We start from the raw sequence: 25,090 nt of genomic DNA, 5'->3' as shown, positions 1-25,090 counted from the left end.
CAGAGTGTCCAAGCAAAAGGGCAAAAGATTCCTGGCTGAACAGTCATACTGGCAACTTTGCAAGCAGTAGTGGTTTCCAGGATTTGAAGCCACAGTGGGCAGTGATACCGGCTATGTTTGTGTAGGTTACAGTGTCTGTCACCCACCATTTTCTATTTTGATTTCAGAGATAACAAGGAGTCCACAGATAAGTTTATTTTACAAAGAAGGCTTTGAGAATTGTGGGTTTGGTACTTACTTCTGCATTCGTTAGGAGATCCTGTTTTGCCATCAGCTGCCTCCCAAGGGCGGTCGTTGTATAATGGTGCACAGTGTTGGCAGTGGGTGCCTGCTGTGTTGTGCTTACACATACACTTCCCATGGACCTACAAACAAAAACAAAAGTTATGAGATCAGTGAAGTCAGTGAAGAACATTCTTCCTACAATCTCATCTCCAAGAGTGGCTTTCACATCAGGACACTCATTTACTGATTTTGCTAAAGAAGTTAACTGTCAAGATGGGAGATTCTTTCTTGGATTTTTCTTACAATAAACTTGAAGGATTAAGCAATATGTTTTCTTGGTTGTAGAATATGTGGGTAGGTATTTAATATTTAGTTATGGAAATATTTGAATTCTTTACATAAAATTAATATATATCTTCACTATGGAAAATTCAGAAATCTGAAACTCCATCACAATATGACATCATTTTAACATGGAAGCACACATTTCCAATACGTTAAAAATAGTTATTTAAAAATTTTTCATGTGACATTATACTGAAACTATTTCCATTTCACTAAATAAATATTCTCATACAACACATACACTTGCCATGGACCTGTAGAATGTATGCAATTTATCTACTGAAACTCATATTTTGGGTTATTTTGGCTTTTATCTGTTTTTGCATATTTTATTTTATAGTGAATATCCTGATAGTTATTTATGTGCATCTTTATTTGGAATGTATTTGCTAGAAGCAAATTGATTAGCCAATGAAAAGTGAACAGTCAAATATGTGCATTTTTAAGATGGAGTACATTTGAAAAAATATTTTTCCTGGAAAATTTCATACATAATGGTTTTGGTGTCCATCTTGCTAAGTTTCAACTCTTTGTATGATAATGTAAGGTTCTTGTACTTACTAAAAATTATTTCTAACTGTCCTTTTAGTTTTTGGAGGCTAGTAAAGGTACAGATTTTTAAGAGAATAGACTGACCCTTTAGAATGTAATGATGTTGCAAATTGCTGGTTTTCTTTATAGAATTCAATTTTTGGTTTTGGTCTTAAAATAGTCAATTGTTGTTTTATGGTTACTGATTTTTCGGGCTTTTCTCCGATTTTATTTCTGGTAGGAGCTGTTTATATGTGCAGCCTCATGGAGTTGTAAGAGTTTACTTAACATCTTCATTCATACATTCAGATACCTTCTGAAAACAAATTTGGATTTAAATTTGGAAATCCACAGGCGATCCACCTCCACTGCTCAATAAGAGTTAGTCTTTCATCTTAACTCTGAGATAACTGATTTTTCTTGTAGAAATCCTCTTGCTTTTATTAGATCTTTCAAGTTTAACATTCCTTATCATCACAAAAAAATATAACCTTATCGTATAACTTCTGTATGATAAGATTCCTTAAAGGCACTCATAAAAACTGGATGAGTCTTTGTTTGCTTATTGCCAATCTCAAACAAAATGGAGTCTTTGGAAAAAACTGAATACTTATGTCACTGACAGAAACTGGTAGCAAAATGGTTAGTTTGTCATTGTCTAAATTCTGCAGCCCACAAAACAAAACATGTTGCAAAAAACCATATATATCATAGATATAATTTGATAGAATTAGAGTCAGAATTCTTAGACAAAATCACCTCTAGTTCATCTCAGTGTTAAGGGGGTTATATGGAATTATCTAATGGGGGGCAAATGAGAAAATGTTAAGATATCTAAGGTAAATATGATAGTGTGATAGGACAAAAGGCTGCTAAGTGCAGTCCCTGAGACTGTCTTGAAGAATGCTTAGGATTTCCCTTAAGGAGCTAAGACAAGAGGATAAGAAACCCAAAGGAATATGTGGGAATAGTCAATGAATAAACCAGAGGGTAGTGTTGGAGAGGTAGGTGCTTTTCAGATCATAGTGCATATTCAAACATCAGCTTAAGATGCTACATTTATACTATAGGTACACTGAGGATTCATTGAAGATTTTCAGTGAGGAAATGATTGGAAGGTATATGAAATACACTTCCTTTTCCTCTCTTTAAAAATAGTTTTCTTCACCACACTTTTCTATTATGTTCTTTTCCCCCTTTAATATTTCTTTTCCATATTTGCTTTTGCTTTCCAACAGCTAGTATACACATGTACATTTATATGACATTCAGAATTAGAAAACATTGTTAATTCTTATTATCTTTTTGTATCCTTTCTACTTTTAAATATCCATTCATTGAGTACAAGGTAAAGAGGTAAAGACCTATACTGCAACGTGTTGTTAGTTCTCTTTAGAGGAGTTACCACTACAGGTCAGCTTATTAGGTTTGGTTTTGAAATGCTCAAGGATGATGCATAATTGCACCCAACTCATAGGTTAGTCATGGCCCACAAATTGCAGACCTGAGGATGCCACAGACATTTAGGGAAACCTCATCAAACATTCACATGTATCACAAGATAAAGTGGATAGGTCAATACCCTCTGGAATGAGGATTTCAGACCATCCTCTGTTTCCACATGCCAAGGATTGGGATGAACCTCCCAGGGTCTGAAAGATGCCAGCCCAGCAAATTTTTCTGCCTACAGAAAAATTCAAGGGGCTCTCATTTTGAAAATGACCGAAAAGAACTGTAAATCATTACCTAGACCATTTGAAACAAGAAATCCTTCCTCAGCGATACAACTGTTACTGTTCAAGCTTGAAAGATCACCCACTATTTGATGCTCGTGAAAAATGTGCAAGTAAAACTAGGTCTTCATTGAAAAAAAAAAAACAGAAAAAGGAACTTTAATAACAAGTTAAACATAGCTCTTGTTTAGTACACAAACATGAACTAGATATAGAGGAAAATGGGACTATGTAATCAAGGCTTAGTTGAAGAAGAATGGAGTCTAGCTGTCTGAGAAAGTGAGAAATCTATTTTTATAATAAATCTACAACTCTTAATTACCCAAAATCTATCCTTAGCATTTTGGATATTCTACGAGTTTTATAAACCACTTTACTATAGAAGTGACTTTATTTTGTTGATGTCTCAAATGTTCCTACCTCTATCTACTAGCATGTACCATTACTAATGTTATCCTACTTGCAAGAGATTTGTAGTGTATTTATTTTACAGGGAGGGGATGATATACAAACTCTGAACCAGTAATATAAAGTATTATTGGAACAGGATGCTCATTATTAACATATTATAATTATTAACATAATAATAGCTTGGAGGCAACCTTTATACATTAATGTCAAATAGATATGGATAAGAAAATTCCATTTCTTCATAGTTGTCATAGACATACAAATCTAGGTGGGGCAACATGAGGAAATCAATGTCTCTTAAATTCATTATTGGTCCTAACCACAAACACTACTTTTTAAATTTGTAATTTGGGGGCAGAAGGTGTCTCAGTGGTCAGTAACCATGAGGTTGAGGAAACTGGCCATGGTGTGAGGCTATGAGAAGCTGATCAATGGCAGTGTCAGACGAATGGATTGGATAATCACTTATCAAGATGTCAAATATTTAAACTTGCGATGGAAGATTGGCTTTGACAGTCCTACTAAGTCTTAAGGTTCTGTAACTCTGCGTCCTTTGTCTCTATATTGTGAACATTGCTTGGTGCAAGCAGCTGCCTAAAATCTTTTATGAGCTATCAGAGAAGAGTACACTATCATATGACTGGGACTGCTGCCTTCTCACCAGTGCAGAACACTTCCAGCTCTTCTGAAAGCAAACAAGGGAGAGCTAGTAGAATATCGCTTCTTTTTGTAAGCGCTACCTGATGTGGCATAAGCAAAAAAGGCAAGTAAGATTAATAGATAGGTCTCTCCCTGGTGGCACAGCGGGTTAAATCACAGCACTAAGAGGCTGGAGCCACTTCAGCAACGAGTTCGATCCCCGCCCAGGAGGTGACCCACATAGCATGGCAGACCTCTCCTGACCTGTCCGCTGCTCCCCTCAGCAGTGTACTTTGTTAGTTGGCCTGTTCTGCTCCCTGCTCTGGCTCTGGTGAATCCTCTCACCGCCCTGCACCTCTGGCCTGTACCCCAGTTCTGTATGCACAAATAAATAAATCTTAAAAAAAAAAAGAGATTAAGGCCCTCCCTGGTGGCGCAGCGGGTTAAAGCGCAGCACTAAGAAACTAAAGCCACCTCCGCATGAGTTCGATCCCGCCTGCCCCGGAGGTGACCACATGGCGCGGCAGACCTCTCCTGACTGGCCTGCTGCTCCCCTCAGCAGTGTACTTCATCGATCTGCCTGTTCTGCTCCCCGCTCTGTCTCTGGTGAATCCTCTCACCCTCCACATCTCTGGCCTGTACCCCAGCTCTGTATGAATAAATAAATAAATCTTTAAAAAAAAAAAGAGAGATTAATAGGTATTCTCGGAAGATAGACTTGCATTTGTTGATATTGACTATACCTAAGCTCACATAATTTCTATTTTCCCTACTGTTTTCTCATTCTGTATGACATTTTCTCACTGCTTGTGACTAAGAAATCATAGACTTTACATACATAAACCATTCAGAAACTGTTCTAGCTCTTGAGTACCAAATACTTCATCTCAAGATGCTCACCACAGACATTCATCATGTGATTACCAAAAAAATCTGGTAATGCTTTGTAGGACTCACAATAAATGGATGCCTTAAGGAATGTTTGATAAAAATTTGCTCCCCAAGAAAAAAAAAGAACAACTGTGGGCCCTCCCTGGTGGCTCAACGGGTTGGGGTGCAGCGATGCAAGCTAGCAGCAGCTGCTTCACCACGGGCTTGATCCCCAATTGGGAGGTGATCCACTTGGTGTGGCAGACCTCTCAGCAGTGAACTTCATCAGTTTGCTCCCCACTCTGTCTCTGGTGAGTCGTCTCATCATTCCTGCACCTCTAGCCTGTATCCCAGTTCTATATGCATAATAAATCTTTAAAAAAAAAAAAAAAGGAACAACTGTTGTTCACATCCTACTAAAAATTATAATGAGTTTTAGTGTAGAAAAAAAAGATTTTACAGTTAAGTATTCAGAAATCCTTAAATTTCTTAAATTAAGTAATTTCCTTATGCTATTGTGCCATTATTGTTTACATATACATGCTTATATTTTCATTCTTTACCATTCAACTTTGAATTCCAATGGAAAATGAATATTCTTTCATACTGTCATTGGAAATTGAAAAGATGTTTGTGAAAAGAGGATACAAACAGTGCCTATTCTGTGAACCAAAGAAAAATGCTCACTTAAAGGCAGCTGCAGCAATTCACCGGCCTCCATTTAGCTGTGACAAATGATTTAGAGAGTGGAACAATGGTGTGCAGCAATTTAAAACAAAATGTGAAGGCAAAAACTGATTAATTTCTAAAGAGATAGTATGGTCCTTTTAGAGAAAAGGATTAACTTCTAAAAGAATGAACTTCTTGTGCATGAAAAGAGATAAATCATAATAACGGGCTAGCCTGTTAGGACCTGCTTGTCTTATACCGGACAAAAACACACAAAACAATGCCGCAGCACAAACCTTTGAATGGAAAGCATTGTGAGGAAAACATGTCTTTTCATTAATGCATACAATGTTCCTTCTCCCCCATTAAAGGTCTGCATGCTTTAAGTTAACAGAAGAAGTTGGAGATCTATGGTGAATATGAAGCACCATAATTGAGTTTGGTCCAAGAAAAGGGAACTTGAAACATACTGTCAGATGGGAGGAAATAGGTTAAAGACCAAGTATCTGAATCCTTGCCCTGTGATACATACAGCAAGAAAGCAGGCATTTGAAAAGTCTACTATCTATTCTTTGGTCTGCACTTGAACACTTGAGAGAACAGGTCTTGTAAGGAAGGTTGGAGAATAAAATACAGGTATAGAACAGAAACAGTTATAATTAAGGAATGAAACCAGTCAGGACTTAGAGACTTCTCTCTTCCCAGTTAGTTGGTGGCTTGAAATTCTTTTCACTACAATGATTCATTCCTATACTTCCTGAATGGTATTTTAAGTTTGAAAGTTCCCTAGCAAAATGCATTCTCAGAAGGGGCAAATCCTTAAGCTGTTAGCAACAAACATATAATCAATTCTATGAGATGGACTCAGTCCTAGAACTGGATTCAGAGTTGCCTAGAAGAGGAAGAGAGTCCCTGATAAAGGGAAAGGCTGAAGTGGGGAAAGAGCCAAAGACAAACTTCATTATTTTACCAAAAACTCTTCTGTGGGGGCCCTCCCTGGTGGCGCAGTGGGTTGAAGTGCAGCACTGAGAAGCTAAAGCCACTTCCATATGAGTTCGATCCCTGCCTGCCCTGGAGGTGACCCACATGGCGTGGCAGACCTCTCCTGACCCACCCGCTGCTCCCCTCAGCAGTGTACTTTCTCGGTTGGCCTGTTCTGCTCCCCACTCTGTCTCTGGTGAAGCCTCTCGCCACTCCTGCGCCTCTGGCCTGTACCCTAGTTCTGTATGCAAATAAATAAATCTTAAAAACAAGCAAATAAACAAAACTCTTCTGTGGCTGATAGGGAAAAAGCATCGGTGCAGTTAATGCAAACTTCTGAAGAAAAGTGAATTAAGTACATTGTATAGTAACTGTGTTACCTGTCTCTTCACTAGATTGGAAATAATTAAAGGGAAGAAACAGTGGCTTTAAATTTTTTTGCATCTCCAGTGACTGGTATATAATAGTATTTCAACAAATTGTTTTTTTATTCAGTTAATATTTAATGGAGTATAAAGACATTAGTTATTGAACCTGGTTCTACTTTAAAGACTTGTCAAGAAGTTAGGGTGCTAGTTATATAATTGGCATGGGAATGGTATGATTCAAATGTCTCATATCAGTATTTTGGGTAGAGTAGGACTGAAAGACATTCATCTTTGTCCAGAGAACTTCTATAAGGTCCACACCTGGGCAAGGCATGCTGGAAACATCTTGTTTCCTCTCATGTGATCCTCTGTGGTTGCCCTGTGAGGTGGCTCTATAACAAGTCCAAGGAGTATGGTTAGTCATGGGGGAAATTGGAGTAACAATGATAATGATGATGATGATGATAAAGATAAATAGTAATAATAATAATAGTTGCAGTCAATATTGACTAGCTTTCACTATATTCCAGGTGTTGTTCTAGACACTGTATAAATCTGAACTCATTGGATTTATACAAGAACCCTATGAGTTAGGTACAAATATTATTGCCATTTCACAAATGAAGAAACTGAAGTCTAAAGTTTCAATAGACTCTAGAGTATTTAAAGGTCACAAAATGGTGACGCGATTTGAATTCTAGTAGGTCTCACTCCAGAGTCACCATCTTAACCCCTAAACCACGTCTGTAAAATTCTGAGGATCAGGATTTTATTTTTTAAAAAAGATTTGATTATTTATTTATGCATATAGAACTGGGGTACAGGCCAGAGGTACAGGAGTGGTGAGAGGCTTCACCAGAGACAGAGCGGGGAGCAGAACATCAGATCAACAAAGCACACTGCTGAGGGGAGCAGTGGGCCGGCCAGGAGAGGTCTGCCATGCCATGTGGTCACCTACAGGGACAGGGATTGAACTCATGCTGAAGTGGCTTTAGCTTCTTAGTACTGTGCATTAACCCTCTGCGCCACCAGAGAGGGCCAGATTGGGACTTTAAAGGGATACATGTTGGTCAAGTCTTTTCAGGGTGTTGCTTAAATAAAACTGGTGTGTTCCAAACCAATTTATCTTGATGAGCTCTTCAAGAAAGAGTATTCTGTACTTAACGAGTATTATCATTTCTATTCCTCTGGTAGCAGTTTAGCAGCTTTGGGGATAGTGAATATAAGATATTGTTTTCCTCCACCATCACTGCTTTTACCACTCCTGGCATGAATAATTTCAGGGCATGTGAGGGTAGAGAAAACTTTTAGGTTCTCATTGGTTCAATGTAAAACTTATCACTGCATTGAAAATTCTGATGCCTCCTAGAGGCATTTCTGGGCCACTGCAAGTATTAGCAAACCCTACTTTCAGAAACTCCAGAGAGAATACACTTAGAAATGAAGATGATAATAGGAATGTAAATAAACTCGAATGAAAGATTTACTGTTTGTGGATAGCACTTCCTTTATGTTGTTTTTCCTTCTTACCTATGATCTGATATAATAAGATCGTGTAATATGATGGCTTTTACAGTCAGCTTTAATTAAGTTGTGAAGAATGGTAAGTGACGACAATGCATGTACCTAATGATATAGGTACATTTTTTAGATTCAGACTGACTTGTTCAAAATTTTGTATACCCCAAAGCCTTGACCTATGTATCTAAATGGCAGCTTGTCTGTACCATCATACATGCTATTTATAATAAAAAATCAGGAGCTGCAGTGATAACTGGACATTTTCAAATGCTACCAAATCTATGTACTCCAACTCCTAAGCATTAATTTTAAGGTTTTTAAAATATATGATTCAGCAGCATTTTATTTTTTAATATTACTAGAACTAATATCTAAAACCAAGTTTTGTGATTTATCTTTCAATATACATCTTGGATCCTTTTGTGAAGATTGGATAATTGGTCAAAATCAAACCCAAAAAAGTAAAATCAAACTCTCCAGACCCACCCATTTGCAAAAAGAAAGGAAAAAAACTGCTCCAGAGCAGAAAAAACATTACATGGGCCTTTCATGTAAATCACAAAACCATCTTTGAGCTTTAAAATACTGCTAATAAAATTATCTCACTTAAAGAGTCATGTGAAGTATTTACAAACATCCCCACTGTTCTAAAATGTAATAATGGCTCAACAGAATGTTTTTTTGTAATTGTTCTTGAGTAATTGGATTCTCTTTTAACCATTAGAATAATGATTTCCTAAAACAAATAAAATCTTTTTCTTTTCGGGAGTCCAGAGATAGGGACTGCTTTTATATGTGACCATGTGCTTAAAAGATTCATCTTTTGGGAGACAACCAACAGAATATCCTTTCTTTGCATATTGTCCTAGTCAACAGTATATTTTTCTATGAAGTAAAATTGTGAAAGAAATGCCCTCTCCTCTCTTCCCCAAATGACTGAGTGTTCTATCTAGGCTAGCTTTCTGAGTCATATCTGCTTTTTATTATTATTGAATGTTGTACAACTCATAAGTTGTAAAAAATAAGTAATAATGCAAATAATTCTAGTTCAGAGAAAGGGAAACTAGTTTGCCTGGTAAAATACAACTGATCATTGTCTTTAATATTGTCCTGATTCACATATACCTTAAAACACATTTCTGTATTCTTTATTTGCCTAAATATGTGTGGTTCTTTGAATTTTCCTTTGAACAAATTATAATGCCTTATTGATCCCTTGCTAATCAATGAGTTATATAAAAGTGAAATACTCATTTTATATATGTGTGAGGAATAATGACTGCACTTTAACATTGCCTCCTCTTATCCTTCACATGGTACCTCAAGTTCTCTTATGAAGATTACTGAAGGACATACTTCCAAAAATAGGACTATGACATGTTCTATGCAGTAAATGGGTTTTGAATGTCTTATATTTTTACAAGATTAAGTCAAGTAGCTTCCTCTTTTCTGTATCATCAGACACTTTTCCCTGGGGGCTGAAATAAGTTCTGCTTTAAAAGTACAAGTAACATTTTACTAAAAATTGTAATTCCTAGGAGGTTTATGAAAGTTACATTTAGATGAGATCATACTATTAGATTTTCCCCTATCATTACTTCATTGCTTAGAACTGTTTATTTGTTCTTCCTCTCCGTGAATTTTAAGAATAATTTTTGACTATAGGATTTTAGAAAATGACATCTGTACAACAGATAAATTTATTTGGTTAAAGCTTCTGAGTGGATAGAGTTAAGTTATATGCATTATTTGATTCATATTTCTTTTCTTTTTTAAAAAGATTTTATTTATTTATGTATACAAGTACTGGGGTATAGGCCAGAGATGTGGGGAGGAGGGTTGCGAGGGTTCACCAGAGACAGAGTGGGGAGCAGAACAGGCAGATATATTGAAATACACTGCAGAGGGGAGCAGTGGGAGGGTCATGAGAGGTCTGCTGCACCACATGGGTCACCTCCCTGGTCAGGGATTGAACCTCTGCCACACTGGCTGCTGATAGCTTCTTAGTGCTGAGACTTAACACCTTGTGCTATCAGTGCATATTTTCATGTATGCAATGCAGTAGAATAACAAACTCTGATTTAAAGATGTTTATTTCAGTGTACCTAAGACTTCCTTACTTTGTAATACCCAGTTAGCCCCTCTCTTCTATTAAGTCATCATTTCTTCAGTTGCAAGATATAAAACAAGTCTATTGACTATCATTAGATCCTTGCTGCCGCTCTTGTCCATCGGCAGACCAGATTTGATTTTCACCATTGCATTTTTTAAATTACTTTTTATACTTAAAGTTTTCCAAGGTCACAATGCAAATCAGTGGCAGGACAGGGAACAGAACTCCCAAGAGAGTTCCTAAAATACTTGAGGCTCTATCTTAAAACAGTGATGTCATCAAGAGGATTTTTTTTTCTTCCCACAAATACCTAAAATAACTTACGATAAAATCTCTGAGGGAGCAAGGGGTTATATCTATTTTCATTTCTTTGTACCTATTTAATTTAAATAATTTTAGAAAGAAGTAGCAAATGTGGAATTAATGATGTGTATCTTTTAATAGGCTGCTAAAACTATTAACAAAACTATGGGGCAAGAACCTGGGAAACTGAATGTAGGCAAAACCCAGCAGAACTCATTCTGTAAGCAATTTGTCTGTTAAGCAGCATTTGACATGAGAATGAAGGCAGGTTTTGTGGTGTTTTGTTCAATGTCTTTTAGGATTTAGAAGGGTTTTTATAATTAGTTGGGAGCCAGGTAAATTCTATTAGAAATGCTGTGAGGGATTATTAAGTACTTTTCACCCCACTGACATTCACTTGTTCAATGTGTTCACGTAGCTTCTAGTTGTTTTAAAGGGAAATTCCTTGTCACAGACTATTTTGCATTCTCTTACAAGGTTTTTTTTTTTTAATTTATTCTAATTCGCATTTCCCACTGTTTTCCTTCTTTCTTGACAGCTCTGTTTGACTGTCACTCAGTTTTCTATATAATGCGGAGGGTGTGACAAAAGTTGACTTGTTTAAGATAAATGAGCCCCTGGTTGTAGTACAAGAAGCCAGTTGCTAGGGCATGTTTTCTTCCAGAGTCTTTTGTTGTTGAATTAATTCATTCAGATGCTTCCCATTTCAGAAAATTTCTTGTTTCTAGGTGAGTTTTATAAAACACAGTTTCATTATTGAGTATGTTCTTATGACACATCAAGGTAAAAATACTAATTTATTAAAAACTTAGGCTTGTGACTTTATCAGGATGTGGAGTCATTAAGAAAACTGTGATCATTTTTATATGGCCAGGAACTACAGCCACAGCCATTGAAAGCATTGTTTTTCTTCAATACCCATCCATCTAAAGCTATGTATTTAGAAACAGTCAGCTTAATGAGGGGGGGCTTGAAAAGAAATATATTCATTTTGTAAAATTCCTTATAACCAGCCATTTTTTGGAGGGGTTTATTGTTGGTTCTTATTGGAATTATATTCACAAAAAATAAAATTCTCACTTTAATTTTTAGCATATAACTCCATGGTTTTTAGTATATTTACAAAATTGCATGAGCATCACCCATCTAATTTTAGAGCATTTTCGTTGTCCCACAAAAAGCAGTTGCTTTCCTTTCCATTCTGAACTTTTCTACTCTTTGCAACCACTAATCTACTTTACCTTTGTGGATTTGCCTGTTCTGCATACTTCTCATAGAAAGAATACAGTATGTGGCCTTTTGTATCTGGTTTCTTACATTGAGTACAGGGTTTATTCATATTGTAGCATGTATCAGTACTTATTCCTTTTTATGGCTGGAGAATATTTCATTGTATGGATGTACCACATTTGCTTATCCATCCACCAGCTGATAGACATTGGGTAGTAGCTACTTTGGGCCTGTATAAATAATGCTGCTGTGAACATTCATGTCATAGGCTTTGGGTAGACATATATTTTCACTTCAACTGGGGTTATATTGAGGAGGAGAATTTCTGGGTCAGAAGTAAATTATGTTAAGCTTTTTGAGGAACTGCCAGACTATTTTTTCACAGCAGGCATTACCATTTTACACCCCCACCAGCAATATACGAGGATTCTAATGTCTTAATTTCATTTTTGGATTGTTCATTGCTGGTGTTTAGAAATATAGCTGGTTGTTGTATATTGATTTTGTATCCTACCACTTTGCTGATCCTATTAGTTCTAATTGTATGTATGTGTGCACATGCATATGTGTATTTTTAAGGGTTTTCTATATATTAAGATCACGTCATCTGTGAATACAAATAGTTTTACTTCTTTCTTCCAATCTGGCTGCCTTTTATTTCTTTTTCCCCATAATTGTCCTGGCTAGACCTTCCAGTGCACTGGTTCACAACATGGTACCTGATCATACTCTTCAGGTATATGTCACCACCCCACACCCACCACCAAGATCCATAGTCCTTTACCTAGTCCATGGTGCACCCTCCCCACATTGATCCCTCCCTCCCTCTCTCTCTCTCTCTCCCCTTCTGGGAGCCTCAGTTCTACAGTAAAGGCTTATTATTGGCTTGGGAGTTATCTAACCCTTTGTTTTGTTTCTGTTTCCACCTAGAAGTGACACCATCTGATATTTGTCTTTTTTCCTTCTGTTTCCAGTACAATATTAAATAGAACCTGGGAGAGCAGATATCCTTCTCAATATATGTAGCCATATGTTAAGAAGGAATCTTTTTCAAACGATTAGAAGAAGTATATTGCTGGTGGGGGTGTAAAATGGTAATGGCTGCTGTGAAAAAATAGTCTGGCAGTTCCTCAAAAAGCTTAACATAATTTACTTCTGACCCAGAAATTCTCCTCCTCAATATAACCCCAGTTGAAGTGAAAATATATGTCTACCCAAAGCCTATGACATGAATGTTCACAGCAGCATTATTTATACAGACCCAAAGTAGCTACTACCCAATGTCTATCAGCTGGTGGATGGATAAGCAAATGTGGTACATCCATACAATGAAATGAATCTTTTTATTAGGGAAGTATAACTGATTCTTCTAATCATTTGAGAAAATAATACATCAGTCATGGCTCAGTTAGCAATATCTAGACAAAAACATTTTAAAGTTTTTTTTTTTTTAGTGTTAATGATAAAACAAGTAAATTAGGGTTTTAAAAGAATATTGATTATAAAAGAAGTAAATTAAGGTTGGGGTTATATTTTTAAATTAAATAGATGAATTATGGATGGATTTCTATTACATCTTCTCTATTTAACCAAGAGCATATTAAAAATGTTTAAAATTTTTATGTTATCAAAATCTTAAAAATTATTTTAAGAAAAATAATGACAACATCAGAAATGATTTTTCTATGTGTTTCTTCCTCACCTTACTTTTCACAAGTCCAGTCATTGTAAAGAAATATTGTATAATTTAGTTATTCTCTGAAAAAAATTTATCAATGGAATCAATCTATCTGTCTGATACTCCTACTTGTAAGGCTACATTTATTTACAAAGCTTATTTGAGATAATGTTGTTTTCTTTAGATAATATTAAAACATATTAATAGTCTTTATATTTTTGCTTTAATAAGACCACAATAATAACCACGTGAAAACAATAAGCACCTGAATCTATTCAAACTTTACTGAAGAGTTCTCAGTTTCTTTTTATAGCATCAGGCAGAAAAATGTGACAGAGAAAATACATTTTGGAATTAGGTACCTGGGGTTCCTAATTCCTGCTTTCAATCTTGAGGAGGTTCCTAATAACAAGACGTAGCTTTCTATGTATAAAATCAGATAACAATACTAGTCCCATGTATTAGTTCGAAGATTCAAGGAAAAAATACATGTAGATCTGTGACATAATCAAGAATAGTCCTTTGTATTAATATTTTTAACATTTATATATGAATTGAATCTCTTATTTTTAAAATCCTGTTGACTAATTCATTCATACCCAGGATTTGTAAGCCTATTGTATGTTAGGCATGGTAAATGCCCCAGAACTTGCCATTAAAAAAAGCAGATAGTGGGCCCTCCCTGGTGGCGCAGCGGGTTAAAGCACTGCACTGAGAAACTAAAGCCACTTCCGCATGAGTTCGATCCCCGCCTGCCCCGGAGGTGACCACATGGCGTGGCAGACCTCTCCTGACCCGCCCGCTGCTCCCCTCAGCAGTGTACTTCGTCAGTCAGCCTGTTCTGCTTCCCACTCTGTCTCTGGTGAATCCTCTCACCCTCCGCATCTCTGGCCTGTACCCCAGTTCTGTATGAATAAATAAATAAATCTTTAAAAAAAAAAAAGCAGATAGTTTTGCAGGTAGGGAAAGTTGGAGATGTAAACAAATAATTACAATACAGAAAACTAAGTATTTTAGTCAAAAGATAAATAGGGGACTCTGGGAGTCCTGAGGAATGATTGGAGTTTTGATTAAGGCTGCTATTAACCTGCTTGACAGGACAGACTGTTGATTTCTTGTTTTGCATGTGAGTGATATTTGGAGGCAAAGTCTGCAGCATAAATGTCTTCATCATTCCTACTCCTGGGTAATCCTACAGTGTTAAGTTCCCTTTCTATTACATATGAGAATTGAATTAAATTACAAATAAGAATTAAAAGATAGATAGGCTACAATATTATCTTTAGCTTCTTTTCAACATGAAGAAATACCTTGATCCCCCTTCTCTTCAATTAAGCCTACCAGAGCCTTATCTGGGAAACAGTGAAACCATTGCCTTCATGAATTCTGAGAGCTGACAGAACCAGTCAGCTAAGTTACATGCCTGGTAGTGATGCCCTTACCGATGCAAAATAAAAGGCAAAGGATACTTGGTCAGCGTTAGTCTTGTGAATGTCATAACTGTTGTTATTATAGAGAAGAGCTAAAAAGATACCAAAATTCCACATGACTGAAGAATATCTTATTATAAGCTTACAAATAGTATAGTTCTCCTAAATCTCCTGACAGGAACTATTATTCTACTAAAATATTTACATTGCTAAAATACAGAGCAAGGATTGTATGAAGGTTTTGAATGACAAGATTAACAGGCCTTTCTTTCCTCACTCTTTGACTTGTAGAATGACTATACACGCGCACACGCACACACACACACACGGTTGTGGGTTTAATTGTTGTGGGGGGTGTGTGTGTGGTTTGTGTTTTAATAATGTGCCTAACCACTAAAAATTCTCCTCGTGAGAGGGCTTAAATTAGTTTATCTTCTACTGAATGTAATTGTTTCAGCATAAATTGAAGTACAGTTCCAGCTCTTACAAAACTGGCAAGACACAAACGAAATACCATGGAGATATGAGAACTGGGATTGTAAATCTGAAGTCCAATATCTCTCTGTAACCTCAGCTTTTCTCTGTCCATATAGCTTCCCAACTCTATTACATTAACAGTGAAAGTGGGGCCTTCCAGAGTCACAGCTAACTCCCAGGCTCCCAAGCAGCCAGAATGGACCCAAAAAAGCTATACTTGAAAAGGAATAAGAAAATTTGCAAAGTAAGATATGACTGACTATCTGGAGAGCCCTTTACAGAGTTTAAAAAAAAATGCCAATTTTAAGTTTCCTTTGCAAATTTATAAGCTACAGCTCAAGTCTGTTAAAGAAACTTATTTTGTACCTTTATAATGGCCCGATTTTGACTTAAATATAAGCATGTCTCACTTGCTACAAAGCATGTTCATGAAAGTTAAATGAACAAATGCATTTGGGCGAAATGGTTGGTGTGTCTGCAACCTTTCATCAACAGTGAAAATGATTTAGGGCTAGAAAAGAAAAAGCCAACTTTTCCTTTCTATTGGCTTACATTTTACTCTCAGAAAGTCAGTTCTGACTCCAGCATTTTAGCTTTCAGGTATCTGTATGCCCTTTATCCTCTCTGTGAAATAATAAAGGCCTACAAATCAATATTGAAAAGTTCTGTGAGGTTCTCAGAGAATTCTTTCATGTGTTCAAAAATTATTTTGTAATACATCTCGTTCTAAAGTTTTCTAGTCATCAAGTAAAAAGTATAATCTTAGGCAATTTTTGCATTTAAAGAAATGTGGCATTGGCTAGTGACCTTGGGAAACTTTATTGTCAAAGCACTAACAATTCCCAGGAAAAAACCAGATTTTACTGCCAGGCCCTTCTACTAGGAAATATAAGGTAGTAAATGAAGTATAATCAATTTTCTGTATCCCTTCTATGGCATCTGTAGTTACTCATTGCCAAGGACTGCTGGCAAAGCTATACCATACTAACATAGTAGTAGTGAACAAGAAGGTTAAGACCTTGAAATGGATTGAGGAAAGTCTCACACTAACTGCATCAAATTGGTAGGCCTTTTATCTTGTTAATATTAGGAATACAATGTTGTTACCCCCTGGGTAATAGGACAGTTCATTCCTCCAGATCTAGATAAAATAATTGGTGTGTCTGCAGCCTTTCATCAACAGTGAAAATTATTTAAGGCTAGAAAAGGAAGTAAAGGATGGCAGATGTAGAAATACTTCTTCCTAATAAAACCAAAAATACCACCAAAGATGATGCATACTCTTCCCCATACCCTTCAGCCCCCAGGATAGTCACATTTAAATTATTTACCTTGAAGATTATTAAAATTTACTGTTTTTACTTTCTTCCAAACCTGCTTAGCTTCAGAGATCAAAAGAGATTGGGTGCATTCAGGGTAGTATGGTGGTAGACTGTTTTTACTTTCCATACTGTAACCCATTTCACTAATTATTGATTGGAAGATAAGGAAGAAGCAATGATAATTTCTGGTTCCTATTAAAATGTAGATAATTTGGATAGATTACCTATCCCTATAAAAAGTCCCTTTAATAGGAGTTTTTTTTCTTGGTAGTTTGTTGTTGGGGGTGGAATATATTCTTAAGAATTGAGTGTCATTTCTTTATTGCTGTGGCTTTAAGGAAGTAAATAAATTTCTCTATCTCAGTTTCCCTTGTCTGCAGAATAGAAATAAAAACACCTCAAAGAGTTGTAGTAAGAATCAGGTGAAATAATACATGAGCAAGGGTTTTATAAAATGTTAAACAGAGAACCTTTGGTGGTGGAGGTGGTCTTTGATCTCTTGTGTCTTGACTTTCCTCCTTGCTCAGTTTACATTTCATGGTGATAATGATAATCCCTTGAGCCCATCCTTATCTCCCTTGCCCCTTCTGCATTTTCCCCTTCATTCTCAGCTATCCAAATCTTTGACACAACAGCAGCAAGAAGAGGACAGATTTGATGTCTGATAGGTGACTTTAAATTGTGATTCTACCTTTCTTAACTTCTGGTAAATCACTTAACACTTCCAAACTTCATTTCATCATCTGTGAAAGATAATGAGGATGAGATATCATCCAGTTGTAAAGATTAAGTTCAGTGACATTTGTTGCAGGACAACACAAGATCTGGCACATGATAAGAAGTAACCATGGTGCCCTCCCTGGTGGTGCAGTGGGTTAGGACACAGCACTGCAAGCTGGCCACAGCGGCTCCAGTGTGAGTTCGATCCCCACCCCAGAGGTGATCCACATGGCACGGCAGAACTCTCCTGACCGGCCCGCTGCTCCCCTCAGCAGTGTGTTTCGTCAGACTGCCTGTCCTGCTCCCCACTCTGTCTCTGGTGAATCCTCTTACCCCCCTGCATTTCTGGCCTGTACCCCAGTTCTGCATGCATAAATAAATAAATCTTTAAAATAAAAAAAGAAGTAACTATTAGTTACTATAGTAACTACTAGCAGTAACTACTAGCAATAGTAAGTAGTAACTATGACTTGTATTATGAAGAATTCATATTTTACTATTTTGAAAAAACCTAAAACCAACAAATGTTCAATTCCAAACATGAATGCATATTTTACTATAGAATATCAAGATATTTCAAAAAATTCTGATTGAATATTTTCACGCTAAACTTTTTGTTCTTTTCCTTAAAATCTTGAAGAGTGTAATTTCTAACTGTATTTTTGACTTATTCACAGTAAAATATTTTTTTAAAGAGAGAATGAAAACTATATTCCTACAGCTGTTCTGTTCATAAAACATGACCTATGAGATATACAAATATAAATACATGAATAAATATATACAAATTCAGATGAGAAGAACTTTTGAATTTTCCTCAAAGCCACACCATAGTTGCAGGGGTCTCAATGTCTACTTTTTTATTTAAAACACATCATTCAAAACTCATTTATAATGAGTTTTTTATTACAAAAGAAAAATTCACCTTAACAAGTGTAACTGCAGGCATTTAAACAATTCTCCATGGTATTTTAAGGCATCTATGATAGCCAGTGAATGGTATATTACTAAAACAATAAAACTTTCCATGTCCCTTCTTATTACCATCCATCACTGAACAGCTGTAAAATCACCAGCTGCTAGGAAAGAGAACTAAATCAGTTTTCTCCAGCTGCAAAGAGAAAAAACTTAGTCTCCTTTTCACATAATTTCTAGGGTCCCAGCAGGCTGGAGTCAAAGTACAGTTTTTCTCGCCACAAAACCCCTGGCCTTATAAACAAGTCAAACAACACATAAGGTATGATTTATTTTTGTTATTATTGGGAAAGAAGTTTATGCGGGAGTAGAGAAAGGGGCAGAGGTAACACAACAGGAGAGCAGCGACAGGAGCAGAATCTACCATAACCCAGGCATTGGCTATCATAGTATTTTTTCTTCTGTATCAGGTAGATAATGTCCTCATTTTAATGGGACACCAAACTTCAGTGGGACTGAGCGTCTTAGTAAGTGCTGTGGTGACTCACATGTAGGTCTAGGTGATGCCAGTTCTAGGGTCTTCACAGTGAGCTGTTCTGCCTTGCAGTTCAATGAACAGATAAAGAAAAACTGAACTGAGCCTGACTTTGGAAGAAGGAGAACCTTAAAAAATGTGATACTATGTTTAAAAGACATAGGAGGCCCTCCCTGGTGGCGCAGGGGGTTAAAGCACAGCACTAACAATCTAAAGCCGCTTCTGCATGAGTTTGATTCCTGCCTGTCCCGGAGGTGACCACATGGCATGGCAGACCTCTCCTGACCCGCCCGCTGCTCCCCTCAGCAGTGTACTTCGTCCATCTGCCTATTCTGCTCCCCACTCTGTCTCTGGTGAAGCCTCTCACCACCCCTGAGCTTCTGGCCTGTACCCCAGTTCTGTATGCACAAATAAATCTTTAAAAAAAAAAAAAGACATAGGAAGAGTCTCAGGAGATAAATAAGGCTGCAGTCTTAGCTTCTGCTTTATCTTTTTATACTCTCCTCTTCCAAAGAAAGAAAATGACTCTAAAATCTCGTGTAGTTTAAGACATAGACCATCATTTTCATTAACTTCCTTAATTAACTATTATTAGCTATCAAAAATTCTAAGCCATAAATTCAGATTTTGTTTGTTAATTACTTGCCGCGACAAAGTATTGGTTGCAGATGAAAGGGCACTGTCTATAGGTCTGTGGTGATCAAATGTTAGCTAGCATTGGAATCACCTGCAGGGCTTGTTAAACAGATTCCTGGGCTTTGTCTCTAGAATTTCTGAATCAGTAGTTCTGGGGTAGGCCTGAGAATTCGTAATTGTACTAGGCTGGTTCAAATACTACACTTTGAGAATGACTGCTATAAAGAAAAACTGTGCTAAAGAAAAATTAGATTTATATACACATACCTATGAGAAACTGACTCGTAAAAAAAATGGCATTTGTTAGGAGGCTGCTTTCCATTCTGCAGGTGCAATTCATAAATTCATAAATCCAACTATTTGAAGCTGCACTTGCATAAGTGAGCGGTGTTTGCAGATACACAAATACGGGGGAGGGAGGCAATTGTTAATGTGGCAAAAGAATGTTTTTAATATGCAATTTGCTCAACTAAGAAAGCAATCACAGCAATAAGACCATTACATGCAAACGAGGCAAACAGTTCCAATTTAATGCCAGCTTTTTATAATCCAGAAAAAATTACATAAAAATAAAATTCAACTAAGCTTCATGATGGGAAAGCTCTGAAACCATAACTGTTCAAATTTCCAACCATAAACATCTGCTTGTGACTTTTTTTTTTTTTTTAAGGAGAGGAGACACTGCAAGGATTCCCAAGGAATTTAATCCCTGGAAGCCAGCACTGCCTGGGCCATTTAGCTCTTTCCTATCCTTCATCTGACTTGAGCTCTGGATTTGACTTGGTCTTGCATTGTTTCAGCACATGCTGTAGTTGCAGCACTCAGGGCTACCACTAGGGCTGCAGAAGCTGAAATCAATAAGAAACTGGGTAGCAGGATATCACAAATTTAAAAAGAAGTACTTCCTATTTCAAAGCAGCCTGAAATTAGTAAGGAAATGAGCTTTCCATTGTCTTGGATCTTCTAGGATAGACACTTCTCATTCTGATTTCCTTTGGAATGGAAACACATGCAATCCCCTTTACTGGGCTATCCACATTCTTTTTGTAGGTTGATAGTTTTCTTTTTGGAGAGGAAGTTGGGGGGCTTACAGTAACTTTATTGTAAGAGAAAAACTAGGCTGCATTCGGTCCACATGAACAGAGCCAAGGTGGTTATCTTTCCAAAGAGTGAAGCCTGAGCTAATTGGAAGCACTCAAAGGATTAAACCAAAGCCCAGAAGATCCTTTCTTGGTTCTACCAAGCATTGCCTGGTGCAGGATGAGATGAGCAACTGTACAACACTTGTACAGTCAGAAAGAAAGTAGAGAATGAAAGTATGAGGTCCCACTGGGCAGAGTGGAGACAAACCAGCACTGAAGACAATACTAAAATAAAATGCAGTTGCCTGATGTCTGTTACTCTTTGCAGAGATTAACTAGGGTATGAAATGAGCCACAAATTATTTTCTTCATTTTTTAAATAAGTAACCCACTGAGAGGAGTTGGTTGGTAGTAAATCAAGCAATAGAACAGAATGAAAATCTAGACTAGTTATATAGATTGTTATGCCTAAGGTAAAGAACAATAATGATAAAGGAGAGAAACATTAAAATGCCTGCATATATAAAAAAGGAGGATCTTCTTCCTTTTTTTTTTCTTAGATAGAATGGGAAACAGAAATTTTACTTGTCACAGCATTAAGATTTTCACAAAAACAGTTTCTATTAGATTGTTTGTTGAGAAGGTTTCTCAGTCCTGGGAGGACAAACAGGAAAGTGGCCATTCATGTTAGAAGTAGGTCTTTTACCAAGGCATACTATACGTGCTGCTTCTCATGTTGGATCCACAGAGGAACCCCAATACCATAAGGAGCTGTAGTTAAAGTTTCTACCTTATTGCAATGGTATCATTGATAGATTTGTGTGTGTGTGCTGGGGACAGGGCTATGATTTTATTGTACATGTAAACTCGTTCATTAAAACTGGAGATGAAAGGAGGATGGGAAAGAATTTGGTTTAGAGTAAAAAAATTCCCAGCCACCAGTCACTGAGGCCTCTGCCTACTTCATTACATGTTTTTTTTTTCTTTCTGAGAAGCACATTCAATCACTAAGTGTCAAGCACTGTGTTGAAAGAAATGACTTACTGTTCACCATCCACCCTGTCTCATCCTTCATTAGACTCTTAACAGCAGAAGCTAAAGACAAGAAGGTTGTCTCTGTTCTCTCTCATCAGGGAAATCCCAGGGTGACTTGGTGAATGGCATGCTCAGGACTCAGCTGTCCAAGGTGACCTCTGCCACAGGAATGGGGACCATTCTTTGTCATGTTGATGGAGAACTCCTTGGTCAGTTGCTCCACCTGTTCAGGCTTTAGCTCTGTGAGACAAAACATGCCAATCTGGTGGGGATACGCTGCCAAATGTGTGAGGAGCCCTCCATCTTGAGGTTGGAGGCCAGCTGTCTCTATTTACAAGTGATATACAGCCATCCTCACTCCATGAAGAGAAGGGTTGGAATATCAGGGCTAGTCAAGATTCTCAAGCATCGCTCCATCTTTTTTTTGGCTGCATCACTTTGCAGACCACTATGGAGATTCCCACATGCCCACTGGATATGTCCATGCTCTTAGCAAAGGATTGGCAGGGACAGGCATTAAAGGCCTCTTCCATGAAATGGCACACAACCCAGGCATCCTTGTTACTCATCAAACTGGGAACACCTTAGTAGCCATGTCAAAGAATGCAACAGTGGTTTTCATCATTGTTGCCATTCCCCCACTGCTTAGGATGAGGGCTCATTACTATGGGATTATGGGTACAAGTGTGCAAGGGAAACACACGTTGGGCTGGCATTTTTGAAATGTACTCTCTATGCTAGTGAATTTGAAGCTACAAGTCTTGGGGTTGTAGTATCGACGACCATGCAGTTACATACAAGAATCCTTGAAGATGGGTGTGTTATTTCCCCAGGATGGCTTGGGCAGCAAGGTATGTCAGGTTAACTTCAAGAAACCTTTGCAGAAAATTGGCTCTGATTCCATGACTCCAAAAATGGTGTGTTCAGTGGCATATCAGCTATTGTTCAATACTTTATTATTCTCACCCAAGCCTAGCTCTGCAGATATGTTATAAAACTCAGCCAGCCCTCAATGGACTGAGAATTTCTTGGTATTAATCTAAGCCTCTGCCTTCAGGATACTATGAAGTATGAAAGTTTCATTATCATCTTATACAGCACTATCTCCTAAATTCATCCCTTTGCTTTTAGTGAGTCTTTTATAATCGTTGTGACTCCAGGCTGGGATCTATGGGCCCCCATCTCCACATGGGCCTATCAGGATGACACTGGTAAAGGATATGGCTGCAAAGTCTGGGTGAAAGGCAGTGGCAATCCCAGACAGGGAGAATTGTACTGCTCTCCTGCTGCTGCAACGGGACTGTAGTGGGAGGCCAGAGGGCAGTGGGTGTTGGAGGGACAAAGCAAAGGGCCAGTAGGTGGAGATATGGAGGCTTGGGCCCATGGGCTGGCAGTTTAATTGCTGGAAGAAGAGCATAAAACAGTTGTGTTGTAAGACTTTTATGAAAGTGTCATGTAACTCTGGGTAATTATCCCTTGTTGAATTAGGCAGAAGTTATAGACGTGTCTAGAATTTTCTCTTTAGTCCAAGAAACTATTGCTAACTCTTTGAAAGTTTCATTCAGAGAACTTAAAAAAGACTACTGTTTCAAAATGCTTACTCATGAATGTTTTATAAGGCTCTTGAGAGGTCTTCGTCATTTAGTTTGGGTGACTAGAGCCAATCAGGTTGTCTCATAAAGTCATCACTCCACACTCTGTACTTTGTGATGGGCCTACAACAAAATATCAGGGGTGAGTGGCTTATAAATTACAGAAATTTACTTCTTAGGCTTTTAGAGGTTGGAAGTCTAAGATTAGGCACCAGCTTGGTGGGGTTCTCATGAGGATACTCTTCCAGATTTCAGACTCTTTGTTGGTAAAAAGAGAACTAACAAGCTCTTATTTTTAAACAAACAAACAAACAAACAAACAAAAAACACTAATTCCATTCAGATGCAAATATTCAGTCCATTTCTCCTTTGCCAATTCACTTGAACATATTGGCAGATTGTTTAGCACACTCCCTCACACGAACTTCAGAGTTTATGACCCAGTAGGTTGACATTTGTCTGGAATACCTAGGTTATTTTCTGTTTGAATAATACCTGAACCAGGTTAACTTAGAGATAACAAGTTACCCCCATTCTTTATTTCAATCAGTATGAGTTCCAAGGTTCATTAGTACCCAGAAACTAGTGGTGTTTGTTGAATGAATGCTGCACTTTCTTCAACTTGTCCTTACTTCACCTTCTGCCAAAAAAGAAATTTTCATCTTTTCCTTATTCCTGGATATTGTTATCAGTCAATCAAATACCTACTTCTCCTTCAGGTAATATACTAGGTACAGAGAGCACAAAGATCACACAATCCCTGTCCTTGGGAAAGTTTATGATCTTTTGTGAAGTGGAGACAAGTAAAAGTTGAGAGGAAAGCACCAAGAATTGAGTGAACATAGGAGAAAGAGTGGAACTCTGCCTTGGGGTGAGATGGGACCAGCTACACTTCACAGCAGAGAATTATTATTCATTCTATTTGCAAGACTGCAGAAGATACTAGGCATTAAATAGAGGTTCTCATTTTTTCACCTTTAAATTCTGTTCAACAGTAGTCCCCATTTAGTGTCAGATCTGCTTCTGTGTGATAATGCCACTAATATGATCACACCAACCTCCTCTGACACTTTATATCTGAAGTCATGGTACTAAAAACTGGCATGAATGTTCTCCAAGGAATCTGGTTATCAGATTCTTAACTATAATTCTACAATTCAAGATTGAAAAAAACAAGTTTATAGGCACTTTATAGGATGGAAACAAAGCTGGAGGAGCGAATCAGTGGAGAAACAGGAAGCTAGAGCAACTCTGAGGGAGCAGAGACCACCCATGTCCAAAGCTGACAGCAACGTATGGTTTGTTTTTCACAGGTGAGGACTTAGTTTACATACCACGTGGAATATTCCTGGGGCCTTGACCGGTCTGAAGCCATCAATAGGTACACACTGATCAGCATGGCCATTACAGAAGCAGCTGCCCTTGACAATGAAATCATAGATTGCATAGTGTGTAAAATGTTGCAGCTTTGCATTCAGGTCATTTCTCTGACAGGGACAAGACTGCCGTTTTAGCAGCTGCACACGGAGATTGGTGATCTTCAGCTGCTCCTGCGCTTTGGCACTGTAAGGGTTCTCCACATCATAGGGCAGTGACAAAGCCCTGAAAATAACCTGTAAAGAAAAAGAAAATACCATCTGTGTATAAGGACTGTGTGCAAACCCTGAATTGTTTGCCCAAATATAGGCCTGGTTTGATTTATACCTTTTGTCATCTGCAAGTGATAAGA

The 25,090-nt window shown here is 37.5% G+C and overlaps 1 protein-coding gene across 2 annotated transcripts in view; it reads right to left on the bottom strand.

Annotated features, from left to right (window-relative positions):
- NTN4 (netrin 4) overlaps positions 1–25,090 on the bottom strand; it is a 100,898-nt gene that overhangs the window by 37,876 nt on the left and 37,932 nt on the right. For both annotated transcript variants that reach the window (XM_004675796.1, XM_012720697.1), the window contains exons 3-4: positions 24,696–24,974; positions 239–365 (exon numbers count right to left, since the gene is read on the bottom strand). In XM_004675796.1, coding sequence (XP_004675853.1) covers positions 239–365; positions 24,696–24,974 — 406 coding nt within the window. The remainder of the gene's footprint in view (positions 1–238; positions 366–24,695; positions 24,975–25,090) is intronic.

Source organism: Condylura cristata, unplaced genomic scaffold, assembly GCF_000260355.1.
Source record: "Condylura cristata isolate star-nosed mole 26May11 unplaced genomic scaffold, ConCri1.0 scaffold00004, whole genome shotgun sequence".
In the NCBI taxonomy this organism is placed as follows: domain Eukaryota; kingdom Metazoa; phylum Chordata; class Mammalia; order Eulipotyphla; family Talpidae; genus Condylura; species Condylura cristata.
The sequence above is the reverse complement of the archived record's forward strand: the minus strand, read 5'-3'. Positions and strand labels throughout refer to the sequence as shown.